General features: G+C 38.4%; 1 protein-coding gene across 1 annotated transcript in view; it reads left to right on the top strand.

The window, feature by feature from the left end:
* Positions 1–17,938, top strand: part of ANKRD31 (ankyrin repeat domain 31) — a 185,979-nt gene that overhangs the window by 110,270 nt on the left and 57,771 nt on the right. Inside the window, 2 exon segments of the mRNA XM_033179887.1 lie at positions 4,381–4,518; positions 5,370–5,512. Coding sequence (XP_033035778.1) covers positions 4,381–4,518; positions 5,370–5,512 — 281 coding nt within the window.

Raw genomic sequence — 17,938 nt, 5'->3', positions numbered from 1 at the left:
AACTGTGTGTGTTTCACAGTATGGACAAGCTAAGCATCCTTTGATAGTTCTTGGAGATAGTTCTGCCATAAACAATAGGCTGGACCACTTCAGGTTAAACATTATTCACTGTTGATTTATATACTGTCAAGAGGTAGGAAGAACACTGAATTAGGCATTCTCTATGAATATTCTTTCATTTTCCCCCCTCTCATGTAAACTGAAATCCTTCTTATACATACTTCCTATAGTGGGTTGAATGCTAGCCCCCCAAAACATGCCCTGTCCTAATCCCTGTAGTTTTCGACTATTACCTTATACAGTAAAAGCATGACTGTTACCTTCTTCAAGTTAAGAACACTAAGATAAGGAGAGCATCCTGGATTATCCAGGTGGGCCCTAAATCTAATTACTGTGTCCTTATGAGAGAAAGAAAGGGAGATTTGAAACATACAGAAGAGATGATGAGATGAAGGCAAAGGAACAATGTAGCCACAGCCAAGGAAGCCAAGGAATGCTGACCGCCATCAGAAGTTAGAAGAGGCACAGCAAGATTCTCTCCTAGAGCTTCCACAGGGAGTACAGCCCCATTGACACTTTGATTTTGGATTCTGGTTTCCAAATTATGAGAGAACACATTCTGTTGTTTTAAGTCACCCAGTTTGTGGTAATTTGTTACAGCTACCACAGGAAACTTCACACCTCTCTAGCAGCACTTAATCATATTTAAATGTAATTTTTAAGATGTCTATTATTCCACCAGACTGTAAGCCACTTGAGCAGAGAATTGAACTGTTCCAAAGGTAAGAATTTTAGATAGTGGCATCTGGGATTCCCTAAAACAATTGCAGGCTTACCTCCTGCTGATCACCTGACAGTGAATTCAGCTATGTCCGAGTTCTGCCACATTCCCCTCACACTCCACAGATTTCCAGTTAGGATTTTAGTTTTCCTCACTAAAATATGAATGAACAGATAGTCAAAGATCGACAAGTATTTGCAGAAAACACCAATGTGAAAGATATCAAAGATATCAAAGTAAACTAAGCAGACCAAAGGAACCCAGAAGAAACAGAAACTATACAAGAATCAAGAAACATCTACATTTTTTTTTCCAAAAAGGTATAAACAAGAGGAAACAATAAGAGAACAATACAGAGCTTTTAGTTGTTTAAAACAGAAATTTAAATAAATAGATAATATATAGATATCTGTAGCAGGGTTACAAGGCAAAGCTTTACAAGTCTACTAAGGACAAAAAAAGAAAAAGCTGAAAATAGGAGAGAAAAGATAAGAAAATTGAAGATCACTCTAGGAAATCCAGGGAGAACAGTAGAAGAAATCATTAAAGAAAGAATACAAGAAATGAGATAGGCATTTCCATATTGAAAGTACCACTTAGTGTCTGTACAGTGAACAAGGCACCTCACTGAAATTTCAGAACAGGAATAAAGAGAAGATCCTGAAAGCTTCCGAGAAGAAAACACTGGTCACATAAAAATGGAGAGAAATCTTAAGTATTTAATAGCATTATGCTTATTAATAGTAACATCAGATTCCAAACTACAGAGGAGTTTTTGAAGAGGTTTAGCATTCCTTTTGAATTTCTGTCAGATTTTGTTATTTTAAATTTTTAGTCAATGCTGTACAAACTTATGTTAGTAACACTGAGAAGTTTTTGAATTTTTCCTCCAAAATGTGTATTACATGGCTACCTTCTTTGCTGCAAACACACCAGAAACAAGAATTTATACCATCCACAGTAAGAATTATTTGAGAATTGTTGTTGTTGTTGTTGTTGTGTTGTTGTTGTTGTTGTTTGAGACAGGGTCTTGTCTGTCATGCAGGCTAGAGAGCAGTGGCACAATCACAGTTCACTGCAACCTTGACCTCCCAGGCTCACATGCTTCTCCCACCCCAGCATCCCTCAGTAGCTGGGACTACATGCCACCAAACCCAGCTAATTTTTAAAATTTTTTTAAGAAATGGGATCTCCCTATGTTGCCCAGACTAGTCTCAAACTCCTCTGGCCTCAGCCTCCCAAAGTGCAAGGATTACAAGTGTGAGGCACTGTGCCCAGCTGGGAGAGATTTTTCTATTCATACTTGCAGTCTGCAGTCCCGCAGTCTTAGATATAATTTTCAAATATATTCTCATATATATATATGTTTTTAATTCTTCCAATAAAGAATTTTGGATTGCTAATCTCTAAAGAGCAATATGTTTTTGTCTGGGTGCCAGTGGAAGAGATAAATGAGACTGTCATTCTTCCCTGTGATTCATATAACCCAAGAATCAATTTTTTAGAGAACAGTTCTCTAATCTTTTTATCTCTTGCCCTGAAACCATATACATGGTTGATGACATTTAGGAAGTAGAGCAAGAAGATTATCCCAAAGTTTAATGCAGTGGTTCTCAAACCTTAGTTTGCATCAGAATTACCTGAAAAGCTTGTTAAAACACAGATTGCTGGGCTCTACCCTCAAAGAATCTGATTCAGTAGGTGTGTTAGTTGTCTCTATTACACACTTACTATCTCATACTTTCTGTAGGTCAGGAATCGGGCATGGCTTAGTTGGGACCTCTAACAGGATTGTTCATAGGCAGCAAAGTGTTGGCCAGGACTGGGGTCTCATCTGAAGGCTCTGCTAGGGAAGGATACACTTTCAAGCTTATATGATTGTTGGCAGAATTCAATTTCTTAAGGATGGTTAGCTGAGGGCCTCAGTTCCTCACTGGTGATTGGCTGGTGGCCATCCTCAGTTTCTTGCTGGGTGGGCTTCTCCAACATGGCTACTTGCATCATCAAAGCATACAAGCTGAAGGCAATATAGCAAGTCTGCTAGCAGGACAGAAAATGTTACAATCTCTTTTAACCTAATCAGCTAAATGAAATACCCTCAGTGTTGAAATATTCTATTGGTTAGAAGCAAGCTATTCAAGAGAAGAAGAGTACACAAAGTCATAAATACCAGATGGTGAGGATCATTAGGAGCCATTTTAGTCTGTCCTCCAAAGTAAGTTTGGAGTAGACTGGGGAATTTGCATTTCTAACAAGTTTCCTCCATGGTGCTGATACCACTGATTTAACAAATATTTTCTGTTTCATCACCCTATCCATTTATTTTGCTTTGCATCTCAATCTGAAGCTTCTCTAATGCAGTTTCTTTGTTTCTTTTCTTTTTCTTTTTTTTTTTTTTTGAGACGGAGTCTATCTCTGTCTCCCAGGCTGGAGTGCAGTGGCTCAATCTTGGTTCAGGGCAACTTCCACATCCCAGGTTCTAGTGATTCTCCTCCCTCAGTCTCCACAGTAGCTGTGATTATAGGCATCCACCACCATGCCAGGCTAATTTTTGTATTTTTAGTAGAATGTTCGGATTACAGACATGAGCCACTGTGCCTGGCCCTGATGCAGTTTCTATAGAAAACAAACCTTCAGGTTCCTGGCTTTGGGTTGGAGATCTGGGATAAGAGGAGTGGTTGCTAGTCAGTTGAGGGATGGGGAAGGAAACTCAGAGTCCCAACTTTTCTGTGTAAAAGATCTTATATAAAAGATATTAATCAACTGCCCAGCCCCTGCCCCCACTGTTCCACACACCTGCCTTCTGTAGTGCCTCATGTCTCCAAGTGTGGAGTGCTTGAGTTCAGGCTGGCTCTCTCTCTACAATTCCCTTGTGTTGGAGCATTCCCCACTCTGCCAAGTCAGTTCACTCTTCTCCATCAGTGACTTTCTAATTCCCCCAAATTGGTTGAAGTCTTTGTCCTTTATTGTCTCCTCTTTTTTTTTTTGATATGGTACTTTAAAATTTCTTTTACTGTCATTTTAGCATGGTTTTCGTGGGAAATAGGGAGAAAACATGATCAGTTCATTACTTTTAGTTCCAGCTTAAGTCTGTATAACTTGTATTGCAAGGAACAGATTTAAAAAACAAAATCTTTGGTTAATGATCTTGTACAGCACATTTTTGTGAAAGAAAAATAGAAAACCATAGTCCATAGTTTGTACTTGGCACCTATGTGATCAGGAATACACCCATTGAGATACAGAATGGCTGTAGAAAGAGGATTTTTTATAATATCTCAGTTTATCTTAAAAATAATCATTGTTGAAGGACTACTGAGAATGAGATGAGTGTAGATAGAACTGAAGCAAGTTAATTTATTTTGATCAAGTGATAGAGTGATTAACCAACTGCTAGAATGAATACAAAGTAATGTGCTTAGATGTTCTATTATGTCTTCACAAATTATATATTAAAACAATAACAGCAATGATAACATTAATTGATATAAGTTTCTGTGTAGTGTGATATTTTGAGGAGGTTGTTATGTATTTTTAAAGATCCTTTATAGCAATCAGCACTTGGCAGAAAATAAACCTCTTGTTTGGCAAATTTACAGGAATGAAAACAGGTGGGATCAACAAGAGGAATGCCAGAGGGGAAAGCCGGCTTCATTTAGCTGCCAGAAGAGGAAATCTGTCCCTAGTGAAAGCCCTGATAGAATCTGGAGCAGATGTGAATCTAAACGATAATGCAGGTTTGGATCCTTTTAATTTAATTACCTTAATAATTGGAACTCACTGAAATACACATTTCAACACCTCCTGCTCCCTCCAGTTTGTTCCTGGCTGATATGTAAGTGATAACTTTGAACAATATTTTTTATATTACATTAGTGTTTAGTTGAATACTAAGATTTATCATTGTTACTAGACCTTTTTCCTTTGAAATAGTTTTTAACATCCATTTGGGAGCATCAGAGAGGGTAAACAGAATGGGGAGTAAAGGAAGTTAGGCCTTTTCCTTGGAAGCCTCAAGTTTATCCTGCAACTTTGGTCAGAATGCAGAGTTTTCTCATTCTCCTATCCGTTCTTCTCTTTTCTCCTCCTTTTGTACTATTCCTTTTTTCTCTCTTTCTTTATTTTTATTCTAAAACTCTGAAAAATTTACCCAACGTTTTGCTTAAGCACAAAAGAATCTTATCTGAAGAATTCCACAGGGAAAAACTCAAAGGTTAATTAAACCAGGTGTCATTTTAAAGAGAAATGTAACAATGCAAAGATACACATGGGAAAGTCAGACATTTTAATATCTGAGTTGAAACAAATCAAAATGAGTAGTATTTACTCTCATTATGTTTTGCATTCTGTGAGTCTTTTGCTTTGGCACTTATATCAACAGATGTTTGTGATGAGATCAATTTGTTTTCAAAAATGAAACATAAATTTTGAGCCCATACTTTTTAGTATTATTTCTTGTTCAATACTTATTATATGTATATGAATCAATATGGATATTCCATTAATGCAACAAAACCTTAGTAATACAGATATTACATGAGTATTGATTTGCATGAAGCAGGATTTTTTCTTCTTTTTCTTTTTTTAGGTTGGACACCACTTCATGAGGCATCTAATGAAGGATCTATTGATACAGTTGTAGAGTTATTAAAAGCTGGTGCTAAGGTTAATTGTGCAAATGTAGATGGAACTCTGCCCTTACATGATGCTGTTGCAAACAACCATTTAAAGGTACAGTGCACATCACATTAAGATCTTACTACTATTTCTTAGGAAAATGAATGAAGAAAATGAAGATGTTTTAAACTGAGAACTAAAATGATTCTGTAAAACAAGTGATTTTTTAAAAACCTGCTTCAAATTACAAATGAAGATGCAATAATATATATGGATTAGAAGGGCGCGGTGGCTCAAGCCTGTAATCCCAGCACTTTGGGAGGCCGAGACGGGCGGATCACGAGGTCAGGAGATCGAGACCATCCTGGCTAATACGGTGAAACCCTGTCTCTACTTAAAAATACAAAAAACTAGCCGGGCGACGAGGCGGGCGCCTGTAGTCCCAGCTACTCGGGAGGCTGAGGCAGGAGAATGGCGTAAACCCGGGAGGCGGAGCTTGCAGTGAGCTGAGATCTGGCCACTGCACTCCAGCCTGGGTGGCAGAGCAAGACTCCGTCTCAAAAAAAAAAAAAAAAAAAAAAAAAAAAAAAAAAAAAAAAAAAAGAAAATCTGTGTATCTTAATGAATCATTTTTCCATTATTTCTTTATCACAAAATTCATGCGAGTCAGAAGAGAGTAAAAGTAAACACAGGCCATAAATCTAATACATTATATTTTTAATTGTCTAAGACAATTTGCTGTTGTGCACAGAAGAGTCTAATTATAGTGATGATATGTGTGACAGCTAGATTTTTTAACTCAAAATTTCTCAGTGGGTTAGGGGTAAAAACATGAATTGTTTGTTTTCAGGGCGTTTGTTGTATCTTTTTCTCCTTTGTTTTTCTTTGTAAGCAGCCATTGTAAAAATATCTCAAGAAAAGATTATGAGGGTCATTATTTCAATGACACTGAATTTCAAATCTGGACCTTAAGATTCTTTAGATGTTTACACTCATCTTTTTGTTTGACAAATCATAGGAGAAAACCCTTATTATTATCGATAGGCAATATAGACTTCAGTAATTTTTTTATTGTTAGTATTTATTTTACAATAATATTTTTAATTAAAATCTACTTTTTTATTATTAAAATAAAAAAGTTCTAGGTACATGTGCACATGTGCACAACGTGCAGGTTTGTTACATAGGTATATATGTGCCATGTTGGTGTGCTGCACCCATCAACTTGTCATTTACATTAGGTATATCTCCTAATGCTATTCCTCCCCTCTACCCCCACCCCATGACAGTCCCTGGTGTGTTATGTTCCCCACCCTGTGTCCAAGTGTTCTCATTGTTCAGTTCCCACCTATGAGTGAGAACATGTGGTGTTTGGTTTTCTGTCCTTGTGACAGTTTGCTCAGAATGATGGTGTCCAACTTCATCCATGTCCCAACAAAGGACATGAACTTATCCTTTTTTATGGCTGCATAGTATTCCGTGGTGTATATGTGCCACATTTTCTTAATCCAGTCTATCATTGATGGACATTTGGGTTGGTTCCAAGTCTTTACTATTGTGAATAGTGCCACAATACACATACCTGTGCATGTGTCTTTATAGCCGCATGATTTATAATCCTTTGGGTATATACCCAGTAATGGGATGACTAGGTCAAATGGTATTGCTAGTTCTAGATCCTTGAGGAATCGGGGTTTTCCACAATGGTTGAACTAGTTTACAGTCCCACCAACAGTGGAAAAGTGTTCCTATTTCTCCACATCCTCTCCAGCACCTGTTGTTTCCTGACTTTTGAATGATCGCCATTCTAACTGGTGTGAGATGGTATCTCATTGTGGTTTTGATTTGCATTTCTCTGATGGCCAGTGATGATGAGCATTTTTTCATGTGTCTGTTGGCTGCATAAATGTCTTCTTTTGAGAAGTGTCTGTTCATATCCTTTGCCCACTTTTTGATGGGGGTGTTTGATTTTTTCTTGTAAATTTGTTTAAGTTCTTTGTAGATTCTGGATATATGCCCTTTGTCAATGGGTAGATTGTAAAAATTTTCTCCTATTCTGTAGATTGCCTGTTCACTCTGATGGTAGCTTCTTTTGTTGTGCAGAAGCTCTTTACTTTAATTAGATCCCATTTGTCAATTTTGACTTTTGTTGCCGTTGCTTTTGGTGATTTAGTCATGAAGTCCTTGCCCATGCCTATGTATGGTATTGCCTAGGTTTTCTCCTAGGGTTTTTATGGTTTTAGGTCTAACATTTAAGTCTTTAATCCATCTTGAATTAATTTTTGTATAAGGTGTAAGGAAGGGATCCACTTTCAGCTTTCTACATATGGCTAGTCAGTTTTCCCAGTACCATTTATTAAATAGGGAATCCTTTCCCCATTTCTTGTTTTTGTCAGGTTTGTCAAAGATCAGATGGGGGTAGATGTGTGGTATTATTTCTGAGAGCTCTGTTCTGTTCCATTGGTCTATATATCTGCTTTGGTAGCAGTACCATGCTGTTTTGGTTACTGTAGCCTTGTTATATAGTTTGAAGTCAGGTAGTGTGATACCTCCAACTTTGTTCTTTTGGCTTAGGATTGTCTTGGCAACGTGGGATCTTTTTTGGTTCCATGTGAACTTTAAAGCAGTTTTTTTCCAATTCTGTGAAGAAAGTCATTGGTAGCTTGATGGGGATGGCACTGAATCTGTAAATTATCTTCAGCAGTATGGCCATTTTCGCGATGTTGATTGTTCCTATCCATGAACATGGAATGTTCTTCCATTTGTTTGTGTCCTCTTTTATTTCATTGAGCAATGGTTTGTAGTTCTCCTTGAAGAGGTCCTTCACATTCCTTGTAAGTTGGATTCCTAGGTATTTTATTATCTTTGAAGCCATTGTGAATGGGAGTTCACTCATGATTTCACTCTCTGTTTGTCTGTTATTGGTATATGGGAATGCTTGTGATTTTTGCATATTGATTTTGTATCCTGAGACTTTGCTGAAGTTGCTTATCAGCTTAAGGAGACTTTGGACTGAGAAGATGAGGTTTTCTAAATATACAATCATGTCATCTGCAAACAGGGACAATTTGACTTCTTCTTTTCCTAATTGAATACCCTTTATTTCTTTCTCCTGCCTGAGTGCCCTGACCAGAACTTCCAACACTATGTTGAATAGGAGTGGTGAGAAAGGACATCCCTGTCTTGTGCCAGTTTTCAAAGAGAATGCTTCCAATTTTTGCCCATTCAGTATGATATTGGCTGTGGGTTTGTCATGTATAGCTCTTAGTATTTTGAGATACGTCCCATCAGTACCTAGTTTATTGAGAGTTTTTAGCATGAAGCGCTGTTGAATTTTTTTTTTTTTTTGAGACGGAGTCTTGCTCTGTCACCCAGGCTGGAGTGCAATGGCCGGATCTTGGCTCACTGCAAGCTCCGCCTCCCAGGTTTACTCCATTTTCCTGCCTCAGCCTCCTGAGTAGCTGGGACTACAGGTGCCTGCCACCTCGCCCGGCTAGTGTTTTTGCATTTTTTAGTAGAGACGGGGTTTCACCGTGTTAGCCAGGATGGTCTCGATCTCCTGACCTCGTGATCTGCCTGTCTCGGCCTCCCAAAGTGCTGCGATTACAGGCTTGAGCCACCGCACCCGGCCACGCTATTGAATTTTGTCACAGGCCTTTTCTGCATCTATTGAGATAATCATGTGGTTTTTGTCTTTGGTTCTGTTTATATGATGGTTTACGTTTATTGATTTGCATAGGTTGAACCAGCCTTGCATCCCAGGGATGAAGCCAACTTGATCATGATGGATAAGCTTTTTGATGTGCTGCTGGATTCGATTTGCCAGTATTTTACTGAGGATTTTGCATTGATGTTCATCAGGGATATTGGTCTAAAATTCTCTTTTTTTGTTGTGTCTCTGCCAGGCTTTGGTATCAGGATGATGCTGTCCTCGTAAAATGAGTTAGGGAGGATTCCCTCTTTTTCCATTGATTAGAATAGTTTCAGAAGGAATAGTACCAGGTCCTCTTTGTACCTCTGGTAGAATTAGCCTGTGAATCTGTCTGGTCCTGGACTTTTTTTGGTTGGTAAGCTATTAATTATTGCCTTCAGAGCCTGTTATTGGTCTATTCAGGGATTCAACTTCCTCCTTGTTTAGTCTTCAGAGGGTGTATGTGATCAGGAATTTATCCATTTCTTCTAGATTTTCTAGTTTATTTGCATAGAGGTGTTTATAGTATTCTCTGATGGTAGTTTGTATCTGTGGGATCGTTGGTAATATTCCCTTTATCATTTTTTTGTTGCATCTATTTGATTCTTTTCTCTTTTCTTCTTTATTAGTGTTGCTAGCAGTCTATGAATTTTGTTGATCTTTTCAAAAAGCCAGCTCCTGGATTCATTGATTTTTTGAAGAGTTTTTTGTATCTCCTTTTCCTTCAGTTCTCCTCTGATCTTAGTTATGTCTTGCCTTCTGCTAGCTTTTGAACGTGTTTGCTCTTGCTTCTCTAGTTCTTTTAATTGTGATGTTAGGGTGTCAATTTTAGATCTTTCCTGCTTTCTCTTATGGGCATTTAGTGCTATAAATTTCCCTCTACACACTGCTTTAAATGTGTCCCAGATTTTCTGGTGTGTTGTGTCTTTGTTCTCACTGGTTTCAAAGAATATCTTTATGTCTGCCTTCAATTTGTTATGTACCCAGTAGTCATTCAGGAGCAGGTTGTTCAGTTTCCATGTAGTTGAGCAGTTCTGAGTGAGTTTCTTAATCCTGAGTTCCAGTTTGATTGCACTGTGGTCTGAGAGACAGTTTGTTATAATTTCTGTTCTTTTACATTTGGTAAGGAGTGTTTTACCTAGAACTATGTGGTCAATTTTGAAGTAAGTGTGATGCGGTGCTGAGAAGAATGTATATTCTGTTGATTTGGGGTGGAGAGTTCTGTAGATGTCTATTAGGTCCACTTGGTGCAGAGCTGAGTTGAATTCCCGGATATCCTTGTTAACTTTCTGTCTCGTTGATCTTTCCAATGTTGACAGTGGGGTGTTAAATTCTCCCATTATTATTATGCAGGAGTCTAAGTCTCTTTGTAGGTCTCTAAGGACTTGCTTTATGAATCTGAGTGCTCCTGTATTGGGTGCATATATATTTAGGATAGTTAGCTCTTCTTGTTGAATTGATCACTTTACCATTATGTAATGGCCTTCTTTGTCTCTTTTGATCTTTGATGGTTTAAAGTCTGTTTCATCAGAGACTAGGATTGCAACCCCTGCTTTTTTTTTTTGTTTTCCATTTGCTTGGTAGATCTTCCTCCATCCCTTTATTTTGAGCCTATGTGTCTCTGCCCGTGAGATGGGTCTCCTGAATACAGCACACTGTTGGGTCTTGACTCTTTTTCCAATTTGCCAGTCTGTGTCTTTTAACTGGAGCATTTAGCCCATTTTCATTTAAGGTTAATATTGTTATGTGTGAATTTGATCCTGTCATTATGATGTTAGCTGATTATTTTGCTGGTTAATTGGTGCAGTTTCTTCCTAGCATCAATGGTCTTTACAATTTGACATGTTTTTGCAGTGGCTGGTACCAGTTGTTCCTTTCCATGTTTAGTGATTCCTTCAGGAGCTCTTGTAAGGCAGTCCTGGTGGTGACAAAATCTCTCAGCGTTTGCTCGTCAAGGATTTTATTTCTCCTTCATTTATGAATCTTAGTTTGGCTGGATATGAAATTCTGGGTTGAAGATTCTTTTCTTTAAGAGTGTTGAATATTGGCCCCCACTCTCTTCTGGCTTGTAGAATTTCTGCTGAAAGATCCACTGTTAGTCTGATGGGCTTCCCTTTGTGAGTAACCTGACCTTTCTCTCTGGCTGCCCTTAACGTTTTTTCCTTCATTTCAACTTTGGTGAATCTGACAATTATGTGTCTTGGAGTTGCTCTTCTCAAGGAGTATCTTTATGGCATTCTCTGTATTTCCTGAATTTGAATGTTGGCCTGCCTTGCTAGGTTGGGGAAGTTCTCCTGGATAATATCCTGAAGAGTGTTTTCCAACTTGGTTTCATTCTCCCTGTCACTTTCAGGTACACCGATCAGATATAGATTTGGTCTTTTCACATAGTCCCATATTTCTTGGAGGCTTTGTTTGTTTCTTTTTACTCTTTTTTCTCTAAACTTCTCTTCTCACTTCATTTCATTCATTTGATCTTCAATCACTGATACCCTTTCTTCCACTTGATCGAATTGACTACTGAAGTTTGTGCATGTGTCATGTACTTCTCGTGCCATGGTTTTCAGCTCCATCAGGTCATTTAAGGTCTTCTCTACGCTGTTTATTCTAGTTAGCCATTTGTCTAATCTTTTTTCAAGGTTTTTAGCTTCTTAGCTATGGGTTCGAACATCCTGTAGCTTGGAGAAGTTTGTTATTACCAATCATCTGAAGCCGTCTTCTCTCTACTCGTCAAAGTCATTCTCTGTCCAGCTTTGTTCCATTGCTGGCGATGAGCTCTGTTCCTTTGGAGGAGAAGAGGTGCTCTGATTTTTAGAATTTTCAGCTTTTCTACTCTGGTTTCTCCTCTTTTTGTGGTTTTATCTGCCTTTGGTCTTTGTTGATGGTGATGTGCAAATGGGGTTTTGATGTGGCTGTCCTTTCTGTTTGTTAGTTTTCCTTCTAACAGTCAGGACCCTCAGCTGCAGGTCTGTTGGAGTTTGCTGGAGGTTCACTCCAGACCCTGTTTGCCTGGGTATCACCAGCAGAGGCTGCAGAACAGCAAATATTGCAGAACAGCAAATGTTGCTGCCTGATCCTTCCTCTGGAAACTTTGTCTCAGCGGGTCACCTGGCCATATGAGATGTCAGTCAGCCTCTATTGGGAGGTGCCTCCAAGTTAGGCTACTTGGGGGCAGCGACCCACTTGAGGAGGCAGTCTGTCTGTTCTCAGATCTCAGAGTCCATACTGGGAGAACCACTACTCTCTTCAAGCTGTCAGATAGGGACATTTAAGTCTGCAGAAGTTTCTGCTACCATTTGTTCAGCTATGCCTTGCCCCCAGAGGTGGAGTCTACAGAGGCAGGCAGCCCTCCTTTAGCTGAGGTGGGCTCCACCCAGTTCAAGCTTCCCAGCCACTTTGTTTACCTTCTCAAGTCTCAGCAATGGCGGGCACCCCTCCCCCAGCCTCGCTGCCACCTTGCAGTTCGATCTCAGACTGCTGTACTAGCAGTGAGTGAAGCTCCATGGGCGTGGGACCCTTTGAGCCAGGTGCTCATATAATCTTCTGGTATGCCGTTTGCTAAGACCATTGAAAAAGCACAGTATTAGGGTGGGAGTATCCCAAGTTTCCAGGTACTGTCTGTCATGGCTTCCCTTGGCTGAGAAAGGGAATCCCCGACCCCTTGTGCTTCCTGGGTGAGGCAGTGCCCAGCCCTGATTTGGCTCATGCTCCGTGGGCTTCACCCACTGTCCAACAAGCCCCAGCGAGATGAACCCAGTGCCTCAGTTGGAAATGCAGAAATCACCCGTCTTCTGCGTCACTCACACTGGGAGCTGTAGACTGGAGCTGTTCCTATTCGGCCATCTTGGAACCTCCTCAGTAATAATTATTGGTTTGAAAAAATACTTAAGGAAACCATCAAGAACAGTATAAAAAATTCCTTGGATCCCTCATTGATACCTATTTATCTGTCTCTATATATTTTACAAGCCTGGCAACTTTTTAATATAATTTTGTGAAAGGATATTCTTGCTGTTTTCATCCTACACCTAGTCATGTGGAGGATGTTATTACTGAATTTATGATTTGCTAAGAGATGTGAATCAATGATTAAGAATATACCAGAGTGAGTGGGCTAATGTCTGATGTGGTTTCTTTTGGCTAAAAGAAGCTGTATTAGTTTGTTCTTGTATTGCTGTAGAAAACTACCTGAAGCTGGATACTTTATGAAGAAAAAAGTTTAGATTGACTCACAGTTCTGCAAGCTATACGGGAAGCATGGCTGAGGAGACCTCAGGAAACTTAAAATCATAGCAGAAGGTGAAGTGTAGTAGGCACTTATTCACATGGCAGAGCAGGAGACAGAGAGGGAAGGGAATGATGCTACACACTTTTAAACAACCAGATCTTGTGAGAACTCTATCAAGAGACGGCACTAGGGGGACGGGGCTAAACCATTAGAAACCACCCTCATGATCCAGTCACCTCCCACCAGTCCCCACCTCCAACTCTGGGGATTACAATTCAACATGAAATTTGAGTGGGGAATCAAAGCCAAACCATGTTAGAAGCCCTTTGGCCTTTACAGTATTTAAATTTAAAAAGAACAGACAAATTATCAAGATCATATGGTCACAAAATGGAAGAAAGCAAACAGAATTATTTAAGTGATGAACCTGCTGGTTTTTTGTAGAGGGAAAAGGCCACTTAAAGTGAAACCACTTGGCCAGGCGCGGTGGCTCATGCCTGTAATCCCAGCACTTTGGGAGGCTGAGGTGGGCGGATCATGAGGTCAGGAGATCAGGATCATCCTGGCTAACACGGTGAACCCCCATCTCTACTAAAAATACAAAAACAAATATTAGCTGGGCGTGGTGGCATGTGCCTGTAGTCTCAGCTACTTGGGAGACTGAGGCAGGAGAATGGCTGAACCTGGGAGGTGGAGCTTGCAGTGAGCCAAGATCATGCCACTGCACTCCAGCCTGGGCAACAGAGCCAGACTCCATCTCAGAAAAATAAATAAATAAATAAATAAGTAAGTAAATAAATAAATAAAATAAAGTGAAACCACTTAACGATCAAAATTTCACAGTGGGAAAATCAGGTTTTTTGACATTAGCCTGAGGAATGACACATAAAAGAAAAAGGAAGTTAATTTTCTTATTTGTGTTTGTGTTGGAGGTCACCAGCTTCACCCCTACCTTTGGAGACTTGTTAGAAGGACTTACAGAACTTAGTATGTTGTACTCAAGGCTGAGATTTATTACAGCAGTGTAATAAGGATACACATCCAGATCATAAGAGAAAAAGACACAGGTAGAACCTGTGAGGAATCAGTTTGAAGGTTTTCTTATGCTCTCTTCCTCATGAAGAGCCACACCTGGGAGACTTGTTAGAAGGACTTGCACAACTTAGTGTGTTGTACTCATGGCTGAGGTTTATTACAGCAGTGTAGTAAGGATACGCATCCAGATCATAAGAGAAAAAGACATAGGTAGAACCTGGAGGTATTAATGTGAAGGTTTTCTTATGCTCTCTTCCTCATGAAGAGCTTAATCTGCCCCCAGCAGTGAAAATGTAGCAATATATATGTTATGGTTCCACCCAGGGAAGCTCATTAGAGATTCAGTGCTCAAGATTTTATTGTAGGTACCCTTTGCCTAGCACATACCAAAATCCCAAACTCCCAGAAGCGTAAACCACATTGCTTGTGTAGACAGTTTAAGCACAATGAGCCACCCTTATCAGGCGGCATTTTATATCAGTGTAGTATACTGTTTACAATCCAAGTTCACAGATGCCAGCTAATGGCCACCCTTGCAAGCAGTCTGTCAGGATGACAGTTTCAGGCCTTCTATGTTAACTCTTTTCTAAACAGTGTTATATTTAGGTTCTAATTGAAATGTATACTAATTTCTAGAATAGCAATATGCTGAATAAAGTTTGTTTTATTGGCCTAATTTTTCTGGCAAAGTTGTATGACAGCACATAGGACATCCTTTATCTCACAGTTGAATTTTGCATCATGATGTCAAGGAAGATTGTGAGTGGAAAAAATGTGAACTCAAACTATGTTTTTTTCTAGTCTCTCAATAACGACAGTCAACACAGAAGACTTCTGTGACCACATGTGTGAGAGTTTCTCCCTACACCCCAAGCAAGCAATCAGTTCTGTAGCAGATGCCAGCTAGGTGTAACAAAAAGAGAAATGAGACTATTAGAAACAAAAATCAACCAGGTAGATTTAAACCCAGCCTTACAGATAATCATTTTAAATGTAAATGACCTAAACGCTCCAATTAAAAAGCAGAGACACATTGGATAAAGAAGCAATACTCAATTAAATGTGGCATACAATAAACTCACTTTAAACATAAAGGTACATAGCTAGGCTTGGTGATTCACACCTGTAATCCCAATATTTCGAAAGGCTGAGGTGGGAGGATCATTTGAGCCCAGTAGTTCAAGACCAGCCTGGGCAACATAGTGAGAACCTATCTCTAAAAAGAAAAACAAACAAACAAACCTCTCTCCTCTTCTTTCTCTCTCTCTCTCTCTGTCTTTGTCTCTCTCTCTCTCTCTGTGTGTCTGTGTGTGTGTGTGCATATGCACAGATAAGTTATAAGTAAATTAAGTAAGTTTATGGAAAAACATATGCTATGCAAACAATAATCAAAAGAAAGAGTGGCTTTGGTAACTGATATGCTTAAGGCTTTGTGTCCCCACCCAAATCTCATCTTGAATTATAATGCCCTATAATCCCCATAATCCTCACATGTCAAGGAAGAGACCAGCTGGAGGTAATAGGATCACGGGGGCAGTTTCTTCCATGCTGTTTTCGTGATAGTGAGTGGGTTCTCATTAGAGCCGATGGTTTTATAAGTGTTTGGTAGTTCCTCCTATGCTCATTCTCCTTCCGCTGCTTTGTGAAGAAGGTACCTTGCTTCTTCTTTGCTTTTTGCCATAATTGTAAGTTTCCTGAGGCCTCCCTGGCCATGCTGAACTGTGAGTGAATTAAACCTCTTTCCTTTATAAATTACCAGGTTTGAGCAGTTCTTTATAGCAGTGTGAAAACAGACTAATACAGCAACATAAAACAAAGTAAAATTTAAAGCAAGTAATATTTCCAGGGATAAAGAGACATATTTCATAATTATAAAGCAGACAGTTCACCAGAAAGACATAACAATTCTAAAAGTGTGTGAACAAGAAAACAAATTTCAAATACATGAATAAATAGAATGGAAATGAAAATAAACAAATTCACAATTATAGTTGAAGACTGCAATTCTTTTAATAAATGATTTGTGACGTGTACACCCAGGATATAGAAGGCTTGAACAATATTTCAGCCGTGTTACCTACTTGACATTTGTTGAAAATGCCAGTAACAATGGCAGAAAATCCATTCTTTTCAAGAGCTTACAGAACATTCACCAATATAGACCACATGTTGGACCATAAACAAGTTTTAATAAATTTAAGATACATGAAATCATACAAAGTATGTTCTTTCACCAAAATGAAATGCAATGACTAATTAGTAACCAAAAGATTTCTAGGAAATCCCAACATGTTTAGAAATTAAACTGTATACATCTGAATAACTCATGGATCACAGAAGAAATCACAAGAGAAATTAGTAAGTATTTTGAACTGAATTAATATATCAAAATTTATGGGATTTAATGAAACTAGTATTTATATAGAAATGTAAAACTTCAGTGCTTATGTTAGAAAAAAATATAAATTCAGTGACTTTAGGTTTGACCTTACAAAGCTTGAAAAACAAAAAAGGAGTAAAATAAGTAGAGACAACATAAATCAATGAAATATAAAACAGACAATAGAGAAAATTAACAAATGCAAAAGTTAGTCTTTAAAAAGACAAATAAACTTTATAAACCTTTTGCCAGATTTTAAACAAGACCTAAAGAAGACATAGATTACCAATATCAAGAATTAGGGGACATCACTATAGATCATACAGAAAATAAAAAGTTAAAAAGGGATTATTATTACAACCTTATGCCAATAAATTTAACAACTTAAATAAAATGGGCAAATTCCTTGAAAGCACCTACCAAAGCTTACCCACAAAGAAAAAAAATAGCCCTTATAACCCTATATATATGAAAGATAATGAGTTGGTGGTTTAAAAACCTTTTCAAAAAGGAAATTCCAGGTGCAGGTAGTTTCACTGATAAATTTTACCAATAATTGAGGAAGAAACAAATAAGCCGTATACAAACTCTTCCAGAAAAGTGAAAAGGATGCACTTCCCAAGTGATTTTATGAGGTTAGTATTATTTTTATACCAAAACCAGCCAAAGGCATTACAAAACCCCAAAACTACAGACCAATATCCTTTAAGGACACAGATGCAAAAATCCTTAAAATATTAACATGTTGAATCCAGTAATATATAATACAAATATTACATGACCAAATGGAGTTAGTCGCAGAATATGATTAGTTTATTATTTCAAAATCAATGTGGTTTACCAAATTAACAGATTAAAAATGAAAAACTACTTCATGTCAATACATGCAGAGAAGGCACTTCAAAAAAGTTAGTACTCATTCATGATTAAAAGAAAAAAAGCTCAGTAAACCAAGAATAGACGTATCCTTCCTCAATCTGATAGACAGCACCTTCAAAAAAACTACAGATGACATCAGACTTAATGGTAGAAGATGGAATTTTTTCCCCTAATATCAAGAACATAACAAAGATGTCGCCCTCACTTCTTTTATTTTTGTTATTTTACTTTTGGGATACCTGCAGAACATGCAGGTTTGTTACATAGGTATACACGTGTCATGGTGGTTTTCTGCACCCATCAACCCGTCATCTACATTAGGTATTT

The sequence above is a fragment of the Trachypithecus francoisi genome, unplaced genomic scaffold (assembly GCF_009764315.1).
Source record: "Trachypithecus francoisi isolate TF-2019V2 unplaced genomic scaffold, Tfra_2.0 Lachesis_group2, whole genome shotgun sequence".
In the NCBI taxonomy this organism is placed as follows: Eukaryota; Metazoa; Chordata; class Mammalia; order Primates; family Cercopithecidae; genus Trachypithecus; species Trachypithecus francoisi.
This window is presented reverse-complemented; position numbering and strand designations above follow the sequence as displayed.